At 31.2% G+C, this 19,861-nt stretch overlaps 1 protein-coding gene across 1 annotated transcript in view; it reads left to right on the top strand.

Annotated features, from left to right (window-relative positions):
- Positions 1-5,314: 5,314 nt before the first annotated feature.
- LOC145326325 (uncharacterized) overlaps positions 5,315-19,861 on the top strand; it is a 29,029-nt gene continuing 14,482 nt past the window's right edge. The window contains exons 1-2 of the mRNA XM_080169620.1: positions 5,315-5,372; positions 12,608-12,670. Of these exons, the coding sequence (XP_080025746.1) occupies positions 12,634-12,670 (37 nt within the window). The 5' untranslated portion in view covers positions 5,315-5,372; positions 12,608-12,633. The remainder of the gene's footprint in view (positions 5,373-12,607; positions 12,671-19,861) is intronic.

Raw genomic sequence — 19,861 nt, 5'->3', positions numbered from 1 at the left:
ATGCTTCAAAAATATAAATATCCGTATAATAAAGTCACAGGATGTCTGTCTGTTTGTCTGAGTGTTTGTGAATATGTTTGTACCGAAGGATCTCGCTATCCGCTAAACCGATCGGGTTCTTCTTAACAGGGTTGCTTCTCATAGGTCCCGGGACGGTTTATAACAATTTTTTTATTAGATAGAACTTCAAACTAATATTTTGAAAACTTTTCAATTAACGATTTTAATCTATAGAAGGAGTAATTTTGTTTATCATCATTGGGGATGTTCATGAATTTATCATTAATCGTCTTATACCTTTAGATCCCTTCATAGAATCACAAAAAACGCTTCGCTGATAGTAATTAATATTAGAATCTAACCTTTATAGAATACTAATGAAACTGCATGCCTGTAAAAAAATCTATAGTTAAGTAAGTGTTTAGTTTATATACTTTTTATCATAAGTATGTATAGATAAACGTCATATATTTTGTTCTAATTCTGAATGCAATGTATTATGTAACTATATGTTTTTAGTATTCTTCTTAAATGTAATTTGTCCTCCGATACATAAACTAAAAGGTAATAATCCAGCATTAAACTTTTAGTATCTGTGAAATATTTTCTATTAAACTAAGAAATACAAGAACTTTTTAGAAAGGGGGTTATTATTTTCTGGGTCGAATTCTCTTGAAAAAAAAAATCTCTTCCCCGAAAATAGTTATAAAAACTTTTCTAGGACCAATGAGAAGCTATGTTGTAAATGTAAATGTACCTGTTAAGGAGAACCCGATCGGTTCAGCGTTTAGCGAGATCCTTCATTACAAACAAACAAACAGACAGACATCGTTCTATTTTGTAGTATAGATAATGTATTACTAAACTAGATGCTTCGCTCTTAGCATGAAGGGTATAATGAAATAGTTAATGAGCCCAAAACAATTCCAAGACCTTATTTAAAAGATAAAATAGCCTAAAAGCATCCCAGGACCTTTGTAAAGTTGAAAACCTAGATCGTTTCGAGATCTTAACAGACAAACAATAACCTTGCTACTTATAAAATATTAAATAAATTTTACTAGTTAGACAAACTTTTAGACGTGGATATAGAAAATTCTTTAAACCAATTAAAAGGACCTTCCAAGATATTCCTAAATTAGAGTTTTAACCCATGAATAGGATCAAAAAAGACGAATAAAACTAAAGCTTTGATTTTTATGCTTTTACACATATTATCAATAAAACAAAAACAATGATGACACCATCCATAAAAGCAAAGCTCTGAAACGGTAGGACAGACTAACATTAATTCTTGTATAGTGTTAGAAATGAATAATCAGAATATAAATGTATAAGAGTCGAAGCAAAATTGTAAGTAAATTTGTTGAAAAACTGCTTGATATAGGACAATGTTTATGGACATGCTTACATTTTTAAAACTTGATCATAGAGTTGCTTTGCTTCTAATATTGTACTTTGTTGTCCCAGGAATCAGTATACCAAAAATCAGATCAATAGGATAATTAAATCACACAAAAATTTGTAATTCAAAAAGTAAAAAAATCTACATTTTTTAAATGGACGTACGGACATTCTGGTAACAATTATAAGGTTGCAACGCTTTTCAAGTCGTACCTAACTACTACAGGAATCATCATGCAAAGTTTGAAATCGATAGGACAATTCTAACATGCCTAAATTAACGAAAAAAGCTATCTGTAACGACGGACGTACGGACCGACCCTAATTATAGAAAAGCCTCGCTTTTAAAAACATTCATTAGTAGCGAGCATCACAAATATACAAGTAAGAAGAACCAGAAGAAGGACAGCCAAAGTATAGAAGGAAAAGGCGAGCATAATAGACATATTAACGTTTAATAAAATGATTTATAGAATGTTCATCAGAACCTTGGGCTCAATACCAGCTGAGTATCCACGAATTCCCTAATAGTAGCTGAGTATATCCACGCAGATCTAAGTTTCATTTCAGCCGTTAAAAACACATATTTCTGTACAAGAAACATTCTAAAACAGTACCGATGAACCCATATTCGTCTATTTCAAATAACAAATCACAAAAGTTGAAATACTGTAGTGGGATAAAATTTCTATAAAAAAATCAGCCATGTGACGTCATAAAATTACGAGGGAGATGAGAGGAGAAGCGGGTAAGAAAACCCCTACAAAGATAATTCCTCATTGTATGACGTCACATGGCTGACACTTTGTTCCACTACGAAATATTTAAAGATCAAATTTTAAGACTTTCCTTTTCAGGATTGACAAGACGGTTTTAAGATGACGCATTATGTGTCCTTTTTATGGAGTTAGGGATCATTTAATTTAACATTAGATAGAAGGTTAACGTCTTCATTATTCCTTTTTTCATGGATAAATGGGGAGGTAGGTTGTGCTAAAATTCCGTAAAAGTTTGAGTTTTAAGGCTTAAAAACAGTAGTAGAACGATAATATTCACTAAATATGTGTATTACTTATTGAATAGAACCATAGACAAATAATTTTATATATTTATCGTTCTACTACTGCTTTGAAGCCTTAAAACTCACACTTTTACGGAATTTTAGCACAATCTACCTCACACTTTAACAAATATATTTTATTATATACTGTTTTAAAAGTCTCTATGATTTTGCTAGGTTCGGTTAGGTTATATTGGATGCAGCGTAGTGCCCACAGGGTTAGAGTTCTATATTTGTTAGCAACTTTGAGAAAAAAATCATATTCATCCCTATCAATTAGAAATATGCATAAAATATTTTTTCTCAATTATTTCAGAAGGTAGGATAAATTTAGCGTCATTGTTACAGGAATCATCATGCATTTTAAAAATTTAAATATTCAAACCTATTTACCTCTTGCTTTCTACCTGTATGTATACATATGCAGGATTGAATTAACCTATTTTGGTTCCTGCTCTTGTATTAATTAAAACAGACTATACTACTCAACAAGAATAAACCAATGTTTTTTTTTAAATCTCAAGTCTTAAGGATATTATTAGATTTGAATAGTAAATAAGAAAGTTTATTTTAGATTGGTTAGACTCAAGCTGTGACTTTTTATGCTTTTGCCATTACAAAAGCTTGTATAGGTGAATTTGCATGGTGGCCGGGTTAAAAAGTGTTTATCCTATTATTTAATGTAGTAAGCTTTTTTTGTCTGTGATAAAGGTTCTCTATAATCACTGAACCTATATGGTTCCCCTTTACAGTGAAGTTTCCTATAGGTCCAGCAAAATTTTTAACTATTAAACTAGCCCTCCCCCCCCCCCAAGAAAAAAATTTATTTTTCTACTTATTCTTTTAAAACTCAAATTGAAAATGGGGGGGAGAGATGTCGACTTTTCCACTCCCACCGTAAGTGCCCTTAGAGGCTTCTTAGGTGCGAATCCGCCAGTTTAGATATATTTTACTGTAGTAGTGACGCTCAACATTATATTGGGCATAATGTCGAGATTAACATATATATCAGGCTAAATATTATTTTAAACTATAGGGCAGACGCAATTTACATGTAGATATGCTTCGCTCTTTCAGAATGGTAGTTTTAGTTTTGAGAAGATAATGGAGTGCTTGGATCCCGCAAAGTGCTTTTCGAACACTCCATCTCTTATTTTTGAAATAAATTGAAAATAGGGGGGGGGGGTAGAGTTAAGGGCACCCCCTTCTTATAGTAATTTTATTTTTTAGAAAAGAATGATGGTTTTCTGTGTTCGACTAGGCACTTGGAAGGAAACCGCCGATTTTATGTAGGGGCTAAAACTATTATATCCATTTTTCTTTAAAATGAATACCCAATAAAAAAACTAAAAAAAATTTCTGCCTCAAACTAAATCGTAGAAAAGTTTGAGTCAATTCATGATGTGAATCATATTCTATTTCTATACTTCTTTCAGAGACATTGACTAGCAATCTAGAATCACACATCCTACCATATAAGTAGTAAGCTTTTTTTGTCTGTAGCGAAGGATCTAAATAACTGCATGACCAATATTTGACACAACCCAATCTTTCCCGATTTTGTATAATTTTTACGGAACACGATTCCAGTGACGTCATATTTTTCTTTCCCGAAAAAGGGAAGGGAGGAAGAAAAAAAGAGATGAGAGAAAAGAGGGGTTTCCCCATCTCTTTTGAAGAGATTTTCTTCCCCCCTTCCCTTTTTCGGGAAAGAAAAATATGACGTCACTGGAATCGTGTTCCGTAAAAATTATACAAAATTGGGAAAGATTGGGTTGTGTCCCAATATGGTTCTCCTTTACATTTAAGTTTCTCAAAGGTCCTGAGATGGTTTTAGGCTATTTAGTTTTATAAATAAGTCTGGGTGTTGTTTTAGGCTTTTTTCTGCCCTTCCATATATATCCCATCGAATGTAGGGCCCCTAGATGCAAGGGGCACAAATGCTAGTAAAAAAATAAATCATTAAAGACTTACGAATGGACAGTGTTACAGAGTAATTAAATTTTATGGAATTCAGTATACTCAACATAAGCTTTACAAAAAGACAGATATAATAAAATTGGTTGGACCAACTAAAAGTGTTCAAACTTTTTTACTGATAATTTTAAGCTTCTAAAGGGGCAATTTTGTTTATCATCATTGGTGTACTTTAATTAATCGTTTGAATATCCAAAAATAGTTTTAATCTTCTGAAGGGGTAATTTTGTTTATAATTATCGTCTATTGTCTTATCCCTTGAGAACCTATGATTAATATTCTAAAGCTTTGACTGATAAAATCTTTTTTTCATTGGAGTAAAACACTAGAGAGAGAAAGGGTTAAATAACTGTATCTTCCCATCGCAACCGCCTTGTGCAACCTTTCTATTGGGTCATTGAAAATCAACCAATGGTATCGCTTGTATTAACACAGCCAAGTAGCAGAAAATAATTTAAAAGCAGACGAAAGAGGTCTTTCAAAAAGGAGGGGAGGTAGTTGTCTGTATGTACATCTATACTATAGATCTGTTTTATTTTCATAATACATATTCTATACTCCTGTTTATTTTATTCTCCGTCAAAATGGTTTCTTGTAATGGTTTTACATTTGAACGGAGCAACAGGCTTTGTAACTCTCGGAGGTTTACGTTTCAACGGAGATACAATGAAAAGAGAGAGTGATAGACAGAGAGAGAGAGAGAGAGAGAGAGAGAGAGAGAGAGAGAGAGAGAGAGAGAGAGAAATCAAAAATTAGTGGGATTCTTTCTCTCTTTCTCTCTCTCTCAATTTCTCTCTCTCTCTCTCTCTCTCTCTCTCTCTCACTCAATACTGTATTGAAAAAGAATATATACTGTAATGCTTGACTAGAAAAGGGTTAGTAAGAAACTTGCTTTCGTACAGACACAAAAAAGGCAGCACAAAAATTTCAGGTATTGTTCGAAATTTTAAGATATTAAAAAATATTATACTTTAAGAACAAGAATGGTAATGAACTCACTTTAATTTTGATTTTCTAAGCACCTAGGTGCTAAAGGAATCCTCATTTGAAATATCAAAGCAATAGAAGTTTTTAATTTTTTCATGCGAATTATCTATGTCAAAATTTCCATGTGAACTGACATACCTTGAACAAAAAATTAGATTATTTTATTTAGATTTATTTTAGGTAATTTAAAAAAAAAATAAGCATTTCTGGTGCTGCCATTTATTTTAAAATAACTGCATAAATAAAATGACTGATGTTTTTTGAGGGGATGTGGGTGTCCCACCCCCAAGAAAATGGCCTAAAACCACCACAGGACCATAAAGTATATTCCCTAAAGAGTAGAATCCAATCGGTTCAGTGGTTACAGAGATTTTAAGGGACGTACGGACAGACATCATTCTACTTTGTATTATAGATAAAAATTTCATTGTCTTTGTAATTTGAAAGATTTGATATAAAAAAGTTTTTAAGCCAACGAATGGAACTTTGTGGGTCAGTTTAATTTACACTTTTGTATTCTCTCTTACTTTCCTCCCTATTTTTTTTCTATAATTAGGGTCGGTCCGTACGTCCATTTAGGCATGTTAGAATTGTCCTTTCGGTTTCACACTTTGCATGATGATACGATTTAGAAAGCGTAGCAATTCTATAATCGTTAACAGAATATCCATATGTCCATTTTAAACATATTGATTTTTTCATCTTTTAACAACATTTTTTTATGTGATATAATCATCCGATTGATCTGATTTTTGGAGTACTGATGCCTAGTACAATAAGGTACAATATTATAAGCGAAGCATCTCTATAACCAAGTCCTAAAAATATCAGTATGTCCTTAAGCAGAATTCTGTATTCAAGAAGTTTTGCAACAAGTTTACGTATATTTTGTCAAAACTTATAACTTTATATTTTGTATATTCAGTTCTTACACTGTACAAGAGTTAATGTTCGTCTGTCCTACTGTTTCCGAGCTTCGCTTTATGGATGTTGTCAATCTTGTTTTAGTAGGTTTTATCAAAACCTTTGATTGAGAAAATAGGCAATAATCGATTTGTCAAATGGGATTTTAAGATTTAAGTATGACGGAGATATGCCAGTTTTCGGTGCTATAACAAATATGCTATAATGAATTAGCATTTTTAATATTTTGATATTTTTGTCTGCTCTTTTGTACAATTTTTAAAAACGAAGCTTTTCTATAACTATAGTCGGCTTACATCCGTCCGTACGTCCGTAACGGATTGCAATTTTAGTTGATTTAGACATGTTTTAAACATGTTGATTTTTAACAATAAATTTTCATGTGATAAAATTATCCGATTAGTCTGATTTTCGGAATACTGATTCCTAGGCCAACAAAGTACATTTTTATAGGCGAAGCATCTCCATATCAAGTTTTAAAATGTATGTATGCCTTAAACAATTAAACAAGTGAAATGGTCAAACTTTTAGCTCAGACGTTCGACTAATTGTATAGCAGCTGAAATAAAAATATGATTAATAGTTAAAACAACTTAGAAATAAAAGCTTGATATAGTCCCTAGCTACTAAGCTATAAAAATTGGAAAGAATTTTAATGAATATAATAGATTTGAAATCTGCATAAAATTTTAAGGATTTTTTATAAAATTCGTTTTTTATATAATTCATTATTTAAAAGCGCAAATCCAATTTTAGTTAATTAATTTTGACCAATAGGATAGGTGGATTGGAAACTACCTGCGCTCTAATTGGTTAAATGATGTACGTCACTTAAGCTTCTCCAATCAGGGCGCAGATAGTTTTCAATCCACCAATCACAGATGTCAAAATTATTTAACTTAATTTGTATTTGCGCTAATAGATAAAGAATTATACAAAAAACGAATTTTATAAAAATTCCTTAAAATTTTATACAGATTTCAAATCTATTATATTCATTAAAATTCTTTCCAATTTTTATAGCTTAATAGCTACACCTGAGACTCTGCAAAGTTTCAACAAAAAAAATGAGCCGTGTGACGTCATAAAAGGGATAGGTGAGAGGAGAAGTGGGAAAGGAAATTCCTTTAAAAGAGATGGATCTATTGACGTCACACGGCTCATTTTTTCGGACACTTTGTAGAGTCTGCTACACCTCTACTGTTAAATAGTAATAAAGAATTCATACTTCAAGATTGTAGAAGTACATTTAACCAGGGAGGGATGGATGGGACATTGGATTGTAAATGATACGATACCAGTACCCATGGTTTGATAAACATGCTTCCTCAATCTTGATAGGTTGGTACAATCTAGTAGTGTCCAAACTTTTTAACCAATAATCTTAATCTACAAAGGGGGAAATTTTGTTCATCAACATTGGAGATGTAAACTAATTTTTCTTCAATTGTCTTATCCCCTAAGATCCCTGAAACTTCACTAACACACAAACACTCTTTCAAATTTTGAAAATTCTTTTATTTTCATGAAGAATAGTTTTGTCACGGATTTTTAGGAAGGGTGAAACAAAATAATAAAAGGAATCAATCAAGTTTGACAAAATCTATTAAAGCAAAGCTCTAAAATGGTAGGACAAACTAACATTAACACTTGAAGAGTGTCAAAACTGAATAAGCATAATATAAATGTTTAAGTCTAATTGGTATAGGAATAATCAGGCAAGTTTGAAATCGTGAGGATAATTTTAGCATGTCAAAATTAACGAAAAGAGAATCTTTTTTAAAAACATTTTAGAATCAACATAACAAGAAAATGATACACAGAAAATCACACTAGAAATAATAATCCTAATTAAATAGATCATTAAAAAGGCCAATTATACTGAAATACAATTTAAATGATTTAGTATTTACTGATACATATAAGTAATGTACTTTGTAATCAAATTAAAATAAAACAAATTTTATTAAAAATTGATAATCTTTTTAATTTCTGAAATCATCTTAGACTTCAAATTCAAACCTTTTCCATAAGATTGATTTTAGTCAAGTTTCTTATTCATATAGAAATTCATTCATCCTCATTTCTGGTGTTTTCTTTAAAATTATGTGTTGAGAACTGAAAACCCTGCGGGGGGGGGGGGTGGAAGCTCATACCTACCCCTGCACGCCTGCGGGGCAAGTTAATACAAACAAACTGAGAAATACACTAATAAGTTTGAAATCGCTAGGATAATTTTAGCATGTCAAAATTAATAAAATTTTATCTTTTTTAAAAAATATTTTAGAATCAAAATAACAAGAAAATGATACACAGAAAATCACACTAGAAATAATAATCCTATTTGAATAGATAACATTAAAAAGGACAATGATACTGAAAGACAATTTAAATGATTTAGTTTTTACTGATACATATAAGTAATGTACTTTGTAATCAAAGTAAAAATGAAAATAATTTTATTTAAAATTGATAATCTTTTTAATTTCTGAAATCATCTTAGACTTCAAATTCAAACCTTTTCCATAAGATTGATTTTAATCAAGTTTCTTATTCATATAGCAATTCATTTATCCTCATTTCTGGTGTTTTCTCTAAAATTGCGCGTTGAGCAATGAAAACCCTGTGGTTGGGGTAAGCTCATACCTAACCCTGCAGGGGCAAGTTTAAAAAAAAATGAGAAATACGCCTAACCCCCCCCCCCCCCCCTCCTTTTATTCTTAATTTATTTTAAAAACATGAATTTAAGCGAGACAGCGTAAAGAGGCACCAAAAAAATTACGTCATACAATAAAGTTGACCAATGAGAGGCCAGTATACAATGTAATTGACCAATGGTAAAATTATACTGCCCCCTCATTGGTTATTTTATCGCATGACGTCATATTTTTTGGTGCCACTTTACGCTGTCTCATTCAAGCTGAAAAAGATACACAATTGTAAAGATTTATTTTCTCAGATTTAGAAAAGGCATTTGATACATAACTCTCATAATTTTCATTCATAAAATGAACTAAAAGGAAAAGATGGAACTTCTTAAAGTAGTCAAAATTAAAGTAGTCATTATTAGATTAGATTTTTTTCTTCGGTTTACATACATAGAAAAAAACAACAATAATAAATCAATTAAATGAATATTATATACATTTATATATACAGTCAAATGTTATTGATATGGTTAATTTATAAGAAAATTTTCTTCCGATATGGCAGTTTCCTAAAAAATAGGAAGTATAAAGTAATGTGTATTCACACATTGTTTTCATACAGGCCATCATTATATCAACATAACAAAAGTCGTAATGTAGTTATAAGTTTCTAGCATTTATTCTCAATGTGTATCTAAATTATGACTTAGTGTCGATATGAATCATATAAATATTATGTCACTATAAGCCACCATATTCAACAAAAACAATGATGACAACATCCATAAGTAGAAAATCACAAAAAATCACGGATATACAAACCGTAAAAGGGAGTTATAAAGCAGATATTCAGTAGTCATAAAAATATATATAAAGTAAAAAATCTCGAAACCTTATTAAATAAAATATTCATAATAGATGTTTTAAAACATAAATACAACCTAAGGACTTAGTACTATCTACTGAAAGCTCGTTGGTTACTAGGAAACTTTTTTTTTAAATCAGCCTTTTATCTTTTAAAAAAGTCGAGATTATCTATCTCGTAACTTAGGGACAGACAAATGTATTATAGAGTAGCCATGCTACTAATAAACTATTTTACATAAAACAAGATAAAATTATTTTATTGAATAATTTTACCATAAATAATAAAATTTTAACCTTTTTTGGTTTTCAGGGAAGGAGGAACCTTGTAATTTTAGTTTAGGGATCTTAAGGGATAAGACAATTGATAATATACCAACAACAATGATAAATAAATTACCTCTACTAATTCTAAGATTAAAATTATGGGTATAGATCCTTTTGAAGAAACTCCTCTTAAGGGGCGTTTGTTGTATTTTTAATGTAGCCTTTTCCCTATTTCTAGCCACACTGCGGGGGGCTCTAACTCTGCGGGGCAATCACCTAACTTAACTTAACCTAACCTAACCTAAAATAACCTATCAAAAGCTGCTGTGAAAATACGACAAAAGGCCCCTTAAGAGGCGTTGCTACGAAAGGGACTATTCCCAAAAATTTATATGATTACCCAAAGTTTTTGACAATTTGGGAAAGGAGGTTTTATTTACACTCCATTGTTCAATCCCTTAATCCATAGTTTTTACATACTACAAAAGTTTTTAGAAATTTCAAATGAATTCCTTAAATTTTATCCCAACTTTTTTGATTATTTGATTTAAAGTTTTTTTATTAAATCATTTGAGGTTTACGGTCTAATTATTGATTATAATCAGACAAATATTTCAAAGTTTGGGTAATTATAATTTTCTTGTGCAATCGAAATAAATCTAAAAAAACAGGGATCTAAAGGGATCAAACAATGGCTTATAAATTAATGTTCATCCCCAATTATGATACACTGTAGATTAGAATTAGTGGTTGAAACGTTTAAACACTCAACCAATTAAGATTCACTAAAGTCCCAAAGTTGTTGAGCCAACGAAAAAGTTAACATTATTTTACAACTTTGGGGACTAGTATTATAGACAACCAATTGTCCCCTCTCTCTGTAAAAAAAAACAATACTACTTTTGCTTTTTTTAAGTAGAGCATTTTATTTGTAAAACAACATCCATAAAAGCGACGCTTAACAAATCAGACAGACAAATAAACATTAAAATATATAAAGTACTAAGTTGTGTCTTAGTATTACAGGAATCATCATGTGCAGTTTGAAATTTGTAGGAGACTCGATAATGTGGATGAAAAAATGAGCCGTGTGACGTCGTAAAAGAGAGAGATGAGAGGAGAAGTGGGAAAGAAGACCCCTTAAACTGACCAAGCTTACTTTGCTTGATTTACTTCACTAAGAGATGCGATTGATAATGAAGATTTTTTTCTTTGAAATATATTTCGTTATGAAGCAGCAGTAGTTACTAATTTATAAATGTTATAGTTAAGATAGATTTATAACTGTTAAAAGCCCTTAAAAATAGATGGATCTATTGACGTCACACGGCTCATTTTTTCAGCCACTTTGTCGAGTCTCAATTTGTAGAAAAATGTCTAAATAAACAGCTATCCGGACCGACGTACAGACTAAATCTTATTCAAGTAAGACTTCACTGATTCAAAAAGCTCTAAAATTTGACCTGAAATCTCAACTTTTATATTCATTATGAAAATTTAAAAGTCTGAAAGTTTGAAACTTTTAAAGAAGTTCAATATTGTCAAATATCTGTTAATATTTTATCCTCTAACATATTAACATATTAGACAGGCCTTCAAAACAGATCTATAGTATAGATGTATATACAGATATATGGCTTTATTCGTCTGCTACCAAATTATTTCCTGCTACTAGGCTGTGTTAATACACACCACACCACACCATATTGGTTGATTTTCAATGACCCAATTGAAAAAGGGCACAAGGACAGTGCCATGGAGAGATACAGTTATTTAACCCTATCACTCTTACTCTAACTTCACAATATTAATTTTAAGTGGGATGTTGACACCTCCCACATTTCACTACCGCCACTGGTTTAACTGAAAATAAAGGCCTTTCAAATTGAAATTAAATATTTGAGTTTCCTCAACTTTTGAGCAAAAGATAGGGGCTTAGTCGCTTGTACATTATGTAAGACATATTTATGATGTTTACCAAATATATATATATTAATTATTCAAGCATGTACTGTACTAAAAAATATCAACATTATGCATCCATGATAACCTATTTATGCTTTATCAGATCGAACAAAAATATACCTATTTAGTAGCAAAGCTACTCTGAAAGACTGTTTTTATGTCAAAATAGTTATTTATCAAACCGTATTATGGATAGCTTTCCGCGGATTTTAAAATGAAAAATTATGATATTAAAACTGGCATTAATCTTATGATTTATATTTTGTTATTCGTGGAAAGCTGTCTATAATACGATGCTATACATGATTGTTCAGTATGGCTGAGAACAGGTTCTAATTCAGCGGATATGAATCGGCTTGGGAGCAATACTGATATGTTTTATTCTGTACATAATATTAATGGTGTTATTATCCTTAAAGCGTTGAAGGTTCATAATTGCACTGATGAAACATAAATAATAAGTGAATAAATTACTACTTTTATACCTAATCGTCATATTATCTTATTTCAGGAAAACCACTTGGTATAAAATTGGGTATGCATGTTCACCTTCTGTCATTTCTACTCATTATAGGTAAGCCTTTAATAGTAGCTTCGCATCTAGCAACGTGGGGGGGTCTTTAAAATAGTGTAAAACCACACCAAGATATTTAAAGAGCTTTCCTGTCATGTACAATCTATTAACAATTTCGAGATACTTCAAACAAAAAACATACTACTTTATATTGTAGCGACTGCAAAACTATATCGGGACCTATCTAAAGCTTGTCTAAATTGGAGAAATCAATCGGTTTAGTAGCTTTTTAAGATTTAGACAAAATAATTCAATACTAACATACTAGTGGCTACGTCACAAGAGGCCTCTAGGAACACTTGAATCAAGAATAGCTAAGTTAAATTTAGTTATAGAAACAAAAAGTAAAAAAAAAGTTTTTTGCATGGGTCATTTTTTCTAGTGCGATTTTTCTTGGGAGGTTGGTGATACCCCCCTTTAAAATAGTTAAAAACCTGCCCCGGACCTATCAGAACCTCCACTTTAAAAGAGAATCATAACGATTTAGTGGTTGGCGAGGTACTTTGCGATACAGAGAAAGCCAGGCATCCTGGTACTTTTAATAAGGATTATTGTTGAGTCATTTTATGCTTTTTTCCTGTATGAATATGTTTGTTTATTTGTTGACATAAAAAAAAGTGGGTTTCTGCCTTTTTTAAACAAATTATCAATAGATATTAATATACAAAAATTATCTATTGTTTCCTTAAATACAGGGTAAGGTAACTTGGCGAGAAAAAATAAAATGATATAATTTTTCAATATTACAAAATGTAAAGACAATTGTTGGATATTTAATTTGTATATCATCAGTAAGATTCTCATTGTATAAAATATGTATTATTACTTATGTTATTTTATCATGCAATTAAGTAACATTAATGAATATAATTTAGGTTTTTCCTTTTTTCAATTTATTTTTTTTGTAATTATTATAATTGTGAAATTGATTATTTTATACCCAGTTTAAATGGTTTGCTGATTCAACTTAAAACTGTCTTCCTAAGTTTTATAAACACGTCCTCTTTTATTCGTTGGGTTTAAAACTTTAGGGCAACTAGCAGTTTCAAAAATATTTTCTAAATAACTCTAATCTTTAAAGGAGAAATTTAGTTTATCGTAATTGGGGTGTACATCAATCTATCATCCATTGTCTTATTCCTTAAAATCCCTTAATTTTGGAATTCATATTTAATCTAAAGAACGATATTTTTCTACAGCTTTTCTGGCAGTGATTTATCTGCCTGATAGGGGACAATATTCTGCTGTTTTTAATTTCATCATTAGAGAAAAATTTTATATTATCTTAAGAAACAGTTATCTTTAAGTATTTTCAAATTTGCAAGTTATTTTTTTTTTCATTACGGAACAAGTGTTGTTGTAGTTATTGATCAAATGAAAATCAAATTTCAATAACATAACAATGCATACGAGAAATAAAAGTTAAAATATTTTAATGGTTTCCCATTCAGTAAGATTTCAATAAAAATGAAAGTAAAAAGTCATTAACTTTCATACATTATATAAAGCTAAGCTTAACTATTAAATGGAACCTCTAGATATGTTATTATCATTACCAAATGATAATATTAATCCAATATTTAATATGTAATCCTTTTTCCGGTATGGCTTCGAAACTGATTAATATCCGCTGGATTAGAACTGTTTCTGAGGCAAACTTAATAATTTATATTGTATGGTATTATAGACAATTTTCTATTAAATAGTAGAATAAAAAATCATAATATTAAACTGAAAATTCATTTTGTATTTTTTCATTTTACTATCCGCGGAAAGCTGTTTATAACACGATCCGATAAATAACAATTCTTTTCTGTTTTTAAATAGTACAAAAAATATAATTTACTCCCTTTCAATTCCAATTATAATTTTCTAAAAATAATCACAGACAATTCATTGTGACGTAACTCATAAAGTTTTTGCCAAAAACAATTAACAAGTTTTTTTTTAAATAAATTTATTTATAACAAGTAACTACATTCTTTTAAAGGGTATTTTCAATAAATTCTTCTATGATATGTTTACTTTAAATGTCTTATTTTTATAAGACTTTTGACGAAGCTCAATCTGTCCTACTTTTGATTACTGTGACGTCATAAAAATTAGTGCTTATCCATATCTTTTTTAGGGTTTTTCTTTCCCACTTCTCCTCTCATCTCCCTCCTTTTTATGACGTCACAGGAATCAAAAGTAGGACAGATTGGGCTTCGTCAAACTTTTAGTTTAAACACTACGAAGGACTGACGGACGGACGGACATACACAAGTGAATTATAGAGTAGCTACGCTACTAAAAATTAGTTGTATTATGAAAGTATGACTAGTAGTAAGTTTTCAAAGCATAATTATTTTCTTGCTCCCATGAGATTTGTTTTCTAAGGAAAAATTTCAGGGATACAGAGATATGGCAATGGTTGACAAAGTAGTATATCCCAGGCATCCAAACGGATAAGACAATTGCCAATGAATTGATTTTCATCCCCAATGATAATACACAAAATTACCCCTTCTATAGATTACAATTAGTGGTTGAAACGTTGAACACTCAATATAATGAACCAACCAATCAAAATTAAAAGTCTCCAAAATTGTTGAGCCAATGAATAAGAAAGCTTTATTATAAAACTGGTGTGATAAACAGTCCAATGTCCCCTCCCTTGCTTAATAATACCTCTACTTTTTATTATAGAATTTTATAAATTATAAAGGAAAAGAGTTGTTTATAAATTTAGCCATGAATGTCCTCTCCCTCCCTGGCAAATATCTACTGACAGTCTTATATATTAGTGGTTAAAACTAATTTAAACTTTTCTATTAAAAATTCTATTTTTTTTGCTTGGAAATTTGGGATAGTGCAGAAAGAGGAATTTACTAGATATTTTCTGTATCAAAAAATTCACAAAGAAATCAATAGTCCATTCTTCACAAAAATTAAGTATGAAACTGGCAAAACGTATTTTATGTTTTATTAATAACTAGCGGCTACGCCCCTAGAAGCCTCTAGCGGAGTTGAATCCCGAAACCTATTTTTTTTTTAAAGTAAAAAAAAATTTTTGTGAGAGGGAAGGTTACTCTGTCCCCATTTTTTATTTTAGTTTTAAAAAAAATTAATTAAATTAATTTTTTCTAGGGGCGATTTCTCTTGGGAGGGTGGTGATACCCTCCCCAAAATTAGTTAAAAACCTTCCCGGGACCTATGAGAAGCTACCCTTTAAAGGAGAAGTTAGATTTATCTAAAGCATACCCAAACTATGTAAATCTTTTATATCAAAATTTTTGATATCTAGATTATTGCTAAGTCTTTTTAATTAAATGCTTCATAAAAGTCAAAGTGTCTAAAATATTACAATTTTAATAACAATGGTAGCAACTTCGTCAAAAGTCCGACAAATCAGATTGAGCTTTTGTTATACATCTTACATGATAACAGGAATCATTATACTTTAATTTCACTATGATGATTCTAACATATTTAAGTAAGAAATACATACTTCTAGTATTAAAATCTAAATTTAAATGTGAATAATCTTATAAAATTCATGAGTGTGAGATATTAAGCATATTCTTTTCATTTTCCAAGACAGACAATCTTATCCGTACGTACATGTGTATTAATTTCATGATTCAAATTAATGTTTTATAAATACAGAATGTACTTCAAGCTTTTCTATAATTGGGTTGGTTCATCCGTCCGTTCGTCAATAACTGATAGCTCCTTTTTTAATTTAGGAATATTGGAAATTTCTATTAATTTCAATATTGTTTTAACACTTTAGGTATGATTTAGATAATGTAGCTACTCTCTAACCGTTACCAAAAAGTTCTTACGTTTGAGGTCGATAGACTTGTCCTGTAAATTCAAAACCATGCAATTTTAAAGCAACTTTATTCTCAAAACACAGTATTTTATTTTTACGGTTGAAAAATAAGGAGCAATTTTACCTTTTATATTTGTTTCTTAAGTATGAAATACAACTTTTTTACAGTATTATTATGCACTGAGGATGTGCCATTGGACTGTTTATTACACTAGTCCCCAAAGTTTTATAATAAGTTGGTTAACAACTTTGGCCACTTTTAATTGGTTGGTTCATTTAGTTGAGTGTGCTAACGTCTCAATCACTAATTGTAATGTACAGTAGGGGTAACTTTGTGTATCATCATTGGGGAAGTACATCAATTTATCAGTCATTTTCTTATCCCTAATCATTGTGACCAATGAAAGTATAGAAACTTTTATTTGTGCGAAAAGTTATTCTGATAATTTGGTAAATTGTTTAGCAAAGTCAATATTGCATGATTTTGTAGGATTAGTACGAATATTCTGGTTTTTAGAGTTTATCTCATAGTTAATGTAGACATTTTAGAGTTGTCCTATCGATTTGAAACAGTTAGGTACAATTTAGAAAGCGTAGTAACTATACCAGAAAGTCAGTGGCGTGCAAAGCACTTTGTCTAGGGGGGGGGGCATTTTGAAGATTTTGTAAAATTTTGCCCCCCCCCCCTAAATCAAAGTGCCCCGGGGGGGCACTTTGCTTTAGGGGGGGGCATTTTGATTATATATACTAATTTTAAATAAGGGCGTTTTAAGGGGTGGGATTATTTGACTATGGGCCTCCTAGTCCTTATCCCTTCTTCCCCATCCCTATTTCCCATTTATATCCTCCACCTCTTCCCCCCCCCCCAACTCTTCTCCCCCATCCCTTCTCCCCACCCTGCAATGACCGAAGGGAAGGGAGCTAGAAAGCATCTTCGAAAAAATAGTACAGAAGATAAATTCACCTTTCCCCCCCCCCCCTCCACCACAAAACATTTTAAATGGGTGGAAGGGGATGTTATAAAATCTCAGCAGGAAGGATGAATAACCCCATTAAAAAAAATTGGGGGGGGGGGGAGATAAAAACAATCATTTTGGAAATAATTTACCAAAAATTAACCTAATATGAAAAAATGATATTAAATATTTCTTTATTGTTTGACAACATCTTTAAGAATCAAAGCACAAAAAATCATTAATAAGAATACAGACAAGAAGATTTAAAGAGCATCTGTTGAAATAAATATATATTTTAGGTAGAAAAAGTCACAAATCCTTTTTCCTGTATGTTGTGTGATGACAGTCAAAGTAAATTACATACTGGATGCTCAAAACAGCAAGAAATTTTATTTTTTTTAATATTATAATCCACAAAAAAATTTATCGTACCATAAAAACCAAAGATATAATGAACTGTGTAAAAAATAAAAAAAAATTACTTTCATTGTGATAAAAAGCAGAAACCATTTGGAAGGGCGCAAAGCGCAAATTTTTTAATTCAAATATGCAGGGAGGGAGGGGTTTTTGGGCTATTTATTACACTAGTCCCCAATATTTCATAGCAGAAACCATTTGGAAGGGCGTGAAGCGCAAATTTTTTTCTTCAAATATGCAGGGAGGGAGGGGTTTTTGGGCTATTTATTAAACTAGTCCCAAATATTTCATAGCAGAAACCATTTGGAAGGGCGCAAAGCGCAAATTTTTTTCTTCAAATATGCAGGGAGGGAGGATTTATTACACTAGTCCCCAATCTTTCATAGCAGAAACCATTTGGAAGGGCGCGAAGCGCAAATTTTTTTCTTCAAATATGCAGGGAGGGAGGGGTTTTTGGGCTATTTATTACACTAGTCCCCAATATTTCATATAAAATTTTCTTATTCGTTGGCTCAACAACTTTGGGGACTTTAATGGAATTTTGATTGGTTGGTTAATTAAGTCGAGTTTCCATACATTTCATCCACTAATTGTAATCTATATAAGGGGTAATTTTGTGTATCATCATTGGGGATGTACAAAATTTCTTTGGTAAAAAGTTTATATTATACAAAATAAAATACTTCCTATAACCTGGTTTGTTATGTTCAGTGAAAAAAGATTATAACCTAATTTCTACACTAATAAAAAAATTTGGTAAGGTTAAATGAATAGTAACTGTCTGTTTGGCGCAAAGCGCCAAATTTTTTTTTTTGAGTATTTCTTGATCTTTTTTTTGGAAACTGGGATAGTTTTGCTTTTGTAGGATAGGGGGCAAAAAGGGGCATTTTTGTTGACCAGGGGGGGGGCCAAATGGGGCATTTTTTAACATTTAGGGGGGGGCAGGGGGGGCGGTTGCTAGGGGGGGGCAGGGGGGGGCGTTTTGGTCGCTAGGGGGGGGGGGGCGATTGCCCCAAATGCCCCCTTCGGTTCGCACGCCACTGCAGAAAGTCCGTATGTCCAATTAAAAACAAAGATTGGCCTTTTTAAATGTATCCTATATTTACTCAATTTTGCAACAAATTTATGCACAATTTCGTTTAGACTTGCAATTAATTTTCTGCTTTTTAAGTTCTGACACTCTAAAAAAGTTATTGTTAGTTTATCATTTCCTCTGATTTTAGAGCTGCGCTTTTATGGATGTTGTCATCCTTCTTAGATAGCTTTTATTTCCTTATTTGAACAAATAAAACAAAAATCAGTCCAAACCTAAAAGTACGCATTTGTATGTTGCGTGATTGACCTTAGTTTCAGCAAGTAATCTACTTATTTAAACACAAGCACTTTACCAATTACAAAACCTTTACTTATTTTTCCTTGCATTAGGCTTATAAATCAACAAGGATGATAACATCCATAAAAGCGAAGCTCTGAAATGGTAGGACAAACGAACATTAACACTTGTTGAGTGTCAGAACTGAATAAACTGGTTATTAATTATACAAAATTATAAGTAAATTTGTTGCAAAACTGATTAAATACATATTACTGTTTAAAGACATACTGACGTTTTTAGGGCTTGATTTTAGAGATGCTTCGCTTATAACACTATACCTTGTTGTAATAGGAATCAGTAAACCAAAAATCAGATAAATCGGATAATTTTAACATACAAAATTTTGTTGTCAAAAAAGTACAAAATCAGCATGTTTTAAATGGACGTACGGACTTTCTGGTAACGATTATAGAGTTACTGCGCTTTCTAAGTCGTACCTAACTGTCAAAGGAATCGCCATGCAAAGTTTGAAATCGATAGGACAATTCTAACCTGTTTAAATTAACGAAAAAAGCTAACTGTAATGGACGGACGGACGTACGGACCGACTGACCATTATTATAGAAAAGCTTCGCTTTTGCAGCCTAATCCTTAATTAAGTTGAAAGCAATAAGATGTCTCTCTGC

Source organism: Acartia tonsa, chromosome 1 (assembly GCF_053477335.1).
Source record: "Acartia tonsa isolate MP-2025a chromosome 1, ASM5347733v1, whole genome shotgun sequence".
Lineage (NCBI taxonomy): Eukaryota > Metazoa > Arthropoda > Copepoda > Calanoida > Acartiidae > Acartia > Acartia tonsa.
Note: the sequence above shows the minus strand (reverse complement) of the source record. Positions and strands in the feature narration are given on the sequence as shown.